Here is a 7,500-nt window from a genome sequence, read left to right as displayed (position 1 = left end):
GACGAAGAACAGTAACTAGAAGACGCTGTAAATTCCACGCCTTCAAGAACCAAGAACACCAATCCAGGGGCTTGTCTAATTTCAAGTCTTCGAAAACCACAAAACATAAACTCGAAGATTCAAACTACTTCCGACCTTTTTAAAATCACACAAAATATATCCATTTTCAAGTCTTTAAGGACATAAAAGTCAACCCGAAGACCCAGTCACTTCTCAATTTATAATAACCAAGAAAACCAACTGGAGTTCACCCATTTAAAAAAAATTGAAAACCAGAAACACCAACTTGAAATCCAAAACTTTTCAAGAACGCCACCTCAAACATCCCGTCGATTTCGAATGTTTAAAAAAAATAAATTCGAAGGCCCAGTTAATTTCAGCTCTTGAAAAAACAAGAAACCAAGAACATCTTTTTCAAATAATTAACTGATTTTTCAACTAAGTGGCCCACTTCTTTGTTTTTATTGGGAATTCTGACTTGCATGTGGTAATGGAATTTGTGGTGAAATAAAGAATGCTTCTGTAGAACCTGAAAATTGCTGAAAGTCTAGGACAAAGGACTAAACCACGCTTAACTTTTGTCAGTTACTTTAAACATTCACCAGTGAATGCAGTTTAACACTGAGAAAGTCAGTCTATATTATTCAATCAATAATTATATATATATATATGTGTATATATATATATATATATATATATATATATATACTATGTGTGTGTATGTGTGCGTGTGTTAAGTAATATTCCAAAGGAACGACAAAAGAATGAGAACAAATAATCCCCTAAAAGAATAGAGTGCAATTTGTATGCAACAAATGAAGCAATGTATTAAGTCCAAGACACTCGCTAAAAGCGTGGACAGTCCTTATAAAAGTCAGGAAGCCAAGCAGGCCTTTGATTTCAGACTTGTTGCGTTTTAAATGGAACCGGAAGGTTGAGCATTTCAGGGCAAAAGTTAAGACCATTGATAGCAGGCAAATTGTTCTCCTCCTGTCTTGGTTTCCCATTGCATTCCTACGTACTCTGAAGTTCCAAGGAGGTTGTAGCAACATCCGTTGTATCATTGTTTCCATGAAAGAACTTTGTAAAACAACACCAGAATCAACCATCTCCGTCTAAAGACCTGATGAAAAGTACTATGAACCACCTGACGGAAGGTGGTTGAAGCCTGAGACTTCATCATCTGACCTGACCAATACTAGGATCTCCTGGAGTATCCTAAAAAGTAAGTAAACGGATACAATAGATAAAACCATGGAGCAAACACAAGATAATGCCACAGCCTCTGGCACATCTGTGTTTTATCATATTCCATTTTCAAACCCAAAATTCGACAAATAAACATAAGACTCAACTTAATACTAACTACTTTTAGGACGGTCTAAAAACAAAATACCATACAATTCATTGAAGAGCTAAGCCTTATGTCAGTAATCACAAAGTGGCACTAGTACAGGATAGATTTCAGTATTTGGCAGCAGCCGGAACACATAAGTTGTACACAGACGGACTTAGCGAAGTAAAGTTGTATGATTATGTGTGTACTACTGAGGTTTCAGGTCAAGGTGCAAATTCAATGGCATGTAAGTCTTTCTATTCATATGATAATGAGCACTTTTCACCCATCTGGAAATTAGGTCAAAAATAAAAAAAGATTAAGTTATTAGCTGTGACTACTCTCCGATGGTAGCTCCTTGCTTGCTTGCTTGGAGGAACTTCCTGCAACAGCGGTCGGCTGTGTTTTGTGTGTTTGTGAATACGGTCCAAGAACATTTATGTCTCTGGGGATAGGGATCAGTCTCTTAGGACATGTGTCTCTGACCGACGGCACAGGAACCCTTGAGTCCTGGGGGGGAGTGTTTCGGAGCCACTGGGACCTTGAGAGATGGCCTAAAGGCCCTTGTGTCACCGAACCCTCCAATGGTTCTCAGACTTGATAACTGAAGACACCAGCAGACTGCAGATCAAGGGAGTTCTTGAAGGAGTAGTCTTAAACATATACCCCTGAGACTCCGTAAAGGTGTGTTCCCATACTCCTACACACTTCCACACCTGCAGCTTCTCTTCCTCCCGAGTCCCTCCCTCCCTTCCTTCCCTCCTTACTCAGGAGTCAGAAGGGGTCGCAGTAACTTCGCGCTGTCCTTCTTCAGGAGACCATGGCGTGAATAGTTCTTGTGTCGAGTAGGAGTCGCAAGTGTAGGGAACGGGGAGGGAGTTCAAAGGACAGGAGAGGAAGAAGGGAGTCAACATTCAAGGGGCATTTTGTCTTTTAATACCCAGTGGGTTAAGGCATTTGGGAAGGGGTACGGTAGGGGAGGGGGGATAAAAGCATGTCTGAGCCATACCAACACTTACGGGAATGTGAGGGGGGTACTTGGATGGGGTTGGGGATAGATGAGAGTAACCAGGTACGTGCGGGGACCTTCTTCAGCACTCCTCAGGGGCCGACTGCTGCGTCAGTGGGGTGGGTGGAGCCCGGGGCTTGTTGGGTCGAGGAGAAAAGAGGGAAAGAAGTAGGGAGGGAAATGTGGGCGCGGGATTTTTTTTTTTTTTTTTTTTTTTTTAATGAACCAGTCAACAGGGACAACAGGAGTGTAACAGTAAGGACAAACAAACAGTAACGGCTACTACTAGTATTCTCCGGGCCCAGGCCTTAGTGGAAGACCCTAAAGTCCTAGTTGTGCCACATAGCAGAGGGTTAGCTAAGGAAATTCGGCTGCTAGGCGTGGTTGCTGGTGCTAGTTAAATCTTTGTTTTTAGTTAGTAATGCATGGCCAAAAACTGTACAGGATCTAGATTGGATCAGCACTGCTCGAAACCAACTAGAATAAACTAAGCCTAGTTTAGGGGAGTGCCTAATTACATAAGTGTGACTAGTTAGTAAAAAAAGTGTTAAGAACGGACTACAAACAAGCAGTCAATTAGGAGGAGCCTGGCTAGCATGGGACAAGCATCTCCGGGCCGCCATAATCATCATTATTATTGTCACCACCACCATCGTTATCATCATCACCACCACCAACATCGCCTTCGTTGCCGTCAGCTAAATCCTCGCTAAGGATACCTGCCCCGCAGCAACACTGGGGGAAGCTGGGTGGTGGTAGGAGCTGCCTCCTCCTCCTCCTCCTCCTCCTCCTCCTCTTCCTCCTCCTCCTGCGGCAGTTTTTGTTCAAGGAGAATGCTACCCAGTCGAACTCTAGAACAGCGTTAAACTGAAAAAAAAAAAAAAAAAAATCTAAAACAAAAGTTATATCTGTCTACACAAAATCTAATAATGCTCCTAGATCTGGTGGACAAAAAGGAAGAAGAAAAAAGAAAATAATAATGAAATAAAACAAAAACAAAAAATAAAAAAGGTGGGGGGCGGGGGGCAAAGTTTTACTTAACAAAATTTCTAGAATGCTTTATCTAGTCAAAACTCTTCGATCACGATGCTGGTTCTAGAACGCATGCGCAGTCTTCAGCCAATAGGAATGCGACACCTCATACCGCGGGTTGAGTCCTGGCCAGGAAGATGAATTCGTATGTGCCCGGCAACGGGCAGCCGTACCCCCCGAGAGGAAGGACCATGCTCCTGGATCGGGTAGAGAGGCTGGAGGGAGGACCTGTGAGACGGAGGATTCCGCGGTTCCAACTCTATCGCCGATACGCGTCTTTGGGGGTAACTCTGCCGTCGGGAGGTCAAGGTCACCCCCCTGGAGGAGACGGAGGTCCTGGAGGACCGCCTCGACTGGCCTTGTTGTGGAGAACGGACTGGGTATTTATTTGTCTGGTGGGGGGGATGCCTGGTCTTCTCGCTTCTCATACATCATACATCATGAACACAATGATTGCACACAATGGAAAATTTACAGAAGTATTCATATGACAAAACTACACAATGAACAGGGGGGGTGAGGGGGTCTGGGTCAGGAACGTGTGGCGGGGTCGAGGCAGTCACGGGGGCGGGGAGGGGGCGCGGAAGAATGATAGGGGCGGGATCGGGGGGCGGCTTTGGGGGAGGAGGGGAGGGTGGCTGAGTGGATATTCGGGGGGGGGGAGCAAGAAACCAAAATATAAAAAAGACTGCACCGCCCCCTAGCGGGCCTGAGAGAGGTTTGAGTCACCATGCGGTTGCCCGCGTTATCGTAACCGGACACGTGGCAAGGCTCCTCCTTCGTCAGGGGAAGGAGGTGGGACTGCTGCAGCATGAAGGCAGCTTGGGAACTAGTTACGAAGGTCACCGTTAAAGGGTGAACCCTCACGGGTGATTTAAGTGTGGAAAGTGGGTACCCACATTTCAGCTGTAAATGCCAATAATAGAGGGCGTGGTGACCATAACGCCAGCAGGTTGACCCGACCCCAGACAACTATAGATAAATAAACAAACGACTAAATGAATGAATGAATGAATGAATGAATGAATGAATGAATCAGTAGTGTAATAGATAAACACATAGATAAATGAATGGATAAAGAAATACATAAATAATAATAAACACAATGAAAAACAAAACGAAACAAAGCCAAAACACCTATCCTCCTTCTCCTCCTCCTCTTCCTCCTCCTCCTCCTCCTCCTCCTCCTCCTCCTCCTCCTCCTCCTCCTCCTCCTCCTCCTCCTTCTCCTGCTCCTCGTCCTTTTCTTATTCCTCCTCCTTCTCCTCCTTGGCACCCCAGAGAGAGCGAACTCACCAGATACAGTAAGAGGTGGGGGAATGTGAGCGTTGGCGTATCGGCGGGGCCTGGCAAAGCGTGCCCTTGCGAAGAGCCTGAGGACGAGGCAGAGGAGGGCCGAAAGGATAGACATCCCCAGCCCCATCCCCACCAGCGTCGGCGTGTCGGGATCGTTGATCAAGTCCATGCCTGTGGTAGGAGGGACATATTAAAAGAGTACCTGACGACGTTAGGCCTACTAATATGTTATCCGCCCATAGGGCAATGAAGAAGTGCATCTTATAGGCAGGAGACTTCAGACTTGTTCACCACCTCCATCTAAATGACCACCAAAACAAACCGCCAGAAAAAATATATATCACAAACATGCACAACAATACCAAAAGATGGCTGACCAGTTATCTGGCAGGTAAAAATTCCTATGTTTTATATAATGACCAATCCTTGCACACAATAAACTTTAAGAACAAAGTACCACAGTGATCAGTTCTATCCCTCACACTCTTTAAATGCACGATATACCCACACCCACACATATCTCCTCTTACGCAGAAGAAGTAATAATTACATGCACACACCGTAAGGCAGACAAAGCTGCAGAAATACTACAACCATACCTCGACACACTCAACACTTGGTTCACTACAAATAGACTCGAAATAGCCCCTATCAGATTTACAGCCACACTTCTCAACAATTGGGCAGCGGAACACAAATACATATCACGCCTCTATATCAACAACCATCTCACCACACACACATACACCTAAGATTCTTGGCATAACATACGATACGCCCATGTCATTCAAACAACAAGACAAAACCCACACCTAGACTTAACGAGCTTAAATCAGTTGCAGGAACAACATTTGGACAAAACGAAGAAACTCTTACCAAAATATACAAACAATGCATACTGTTAGTGATGAATTATGCGAGCCCCGCATAAGCCCATAATTTCACTAAGACCATACAAAACAAATCCCTAAAGACAATTACAAGCTGCACAAATACATCATCTACAAACCTTTTACACTATGAAACGAAAGTCCTCAAAGTCAAGAATCACCTTGACATGAGAGGCACACAAACACTTGCCATAGCCTCCACAAACACAGCACACCCATTACGCTACATCGCAGAACACGTACACACGCCAAGAAACATCAAAACAACACACAAATACTTATATCACACAATAGTTCTTTCTTCTCTTCCTCCACAACCACCAGACACCAACCTCCAACAGCACATCCATAATCATTTCGCTTACTGCTCCATCAACAAAATGAGGGATAATACAGATAACTGCATGCCTGACCCCTGATATCTATCCCTCTGAATCCTCTCTCCACCGAAAGCACAGAATCCACCTGGCCAGGCTGCGATGCTGCCACCAGCCAATGCCTTCTAAGCAACCAAGAGAGGCTGGATGACTGTATCGCAGATAACTGTCCAGGATGCAACACTCCACCCCATACTACACAACACATTATGGAAAACTGCATTGTGCACAATCACGCACGCCAACACAATATACAATTTATAAAAGATTTGTGGGAAAACCCTGTTTCAGTCATGGTGTTCCTCAGAGAGAAGGAACTGCTCGGCCAGACAATCTAGGGAACGACAATAATAACTACAACAGCAACAACATGATCACCATTCCCAACATTATCACCAGCAACAACAATACCATCGCTGTTCATGATAATATTGATAATAAAATAATTATACTGATAGTAGTAACAATGATAATGATAATAATAACTTTAATAATAATGACAATAATATTAATAATAATAATAGTGATAATATAATAATAATAATAATAATAATAATAACAATAATAATAATAATAATAATAATAATAATAATAATAATAATAATAATAATAATAATAATAATAATAATAATAATAATAATAATAATAATAATAATAATAATAATAATAATAATAAAAATAATAATAATAATAATAATAATAACAATAATAATGTGTATACATTGTGACGAATGTGGATAGGAGGTGAAGGGAACACGGGCTGAGGGAAATACTTTTATTCCTGACTAGTTTCGCCTGAGTGGCTTCTTCAGAGGAACATAGTTTGAAGTCAAGTTGGTCAATATATATGGCAAAAGAAGGAACGTGGCAAAGTGTCAGGTTGGTTCCCCATTCGACCTCATCTGTCGGTGTGGCGGGCTGTCACAGCGGGTGGACCAATTATCCGCCTGTTGTTCCCGTGGCTGAAACGTCCGTCTGGATCAGGGGCTCTGTGCTTATGATTTAATATGAGCTAAAGCAGCAGCACACTTTGTCGTAATGAATAATAAGCACAGAGCCCCTGATCCAGACGGACGTTTCAGCCACGCGAACAACAGGCGGATAATTGGTCCACCCGCTGTGACAGCCCGCCACACCGACAGATGAGGTCGAATGGGGAACCAACCTGACACTTTGCCACGTTCCTTCTTTTGCCATATATATTGACCAACTTGACTTCAAACTATGTTCCTCTGAAGAAGCCACTCAGGCGAAACTAGTCAGGAATAAAAGTATTTCCCTCAGCCCGTGTTCCCTTCACCTCCTATCCACAACAACAATAATAATAATAATAATAATAATAATAATAATGATAATAATAATAATGATAATAATAATAATAATGATAATAATAATAATAATAATAATAATAATAATAATAATAATAATAATAATAATAATAATAATAATAATAATAATAATAATAATAATAACAATAGTAGTAGTAGTAGTAGTAGTAGTAGTAGTAGTAGTAGTAGTAGTAGTAGTAGTAGTAGTAGTAGTAGTAGTCAGTAGTAGTAG

The 7,500-nt window shown here is 42.4% G+C and overlaps 1 protein-coding gene across 11 annotated transcripts in view; it reads right to left on the bottom strand.

Moving 5' to 3' along the window:
* The window catches only part of LOC143037433 (uncharacterized), a 297,418-nt gene that overhangs the window by 160,235 nt on the left and 129,683 nt on the right, over nt 1–7,500 (bottom strand). For 8 of the 11 annotated variants that reach the window (XR_012967464.1, XM_076205641.1, XM_076205642.1 and 5 more), the window contains exons 4-5: nt 4,674–4,844; nt 3,490–3,735 (exon numbers count right to left, since the gene is read on the bottom strand). The exons of 1 other annotated variant lie outside the window; for it this stretch is intronic. Coding sequence is in view for 9 of the 10 variants with exons in the window: in XM_076205641.1 (XP_076061756.1) it covers nt 3,490–3,735; nt 4,674–4,844 (417 nt within the window). In the remaining variant the exon portion in view is untranslated. The remainder of the gene's footprint in view (nt 1–3,489; nt 3,736–4,673; nt 4,845–7,500) is intronic. 2 more of the 11 variants (XM_076205638.1, XM_076205639.1) reach the window with 1 other exon arrangement.

Source organism: Oratosquilla oratoria, chromosome 22, assembly GCF_046742065.1.
Source record: "Oratosquilla oratoria isolate Oo_2021 chromosome 22, ASM4674206v1, whole genome shotgun sequence".
Classification (NCBI taxonomy): Eukaryota; Metazoa; Arthropoda; class Malacostraca; order Stomatopoda; family Squillidae; genus Oratosquilla; species Oratosquilla oratoria.
Note: the sequence above shows the minus strand (reverse complement) of the source record. Positions and strands in the feature narration are given on the sequence as shown.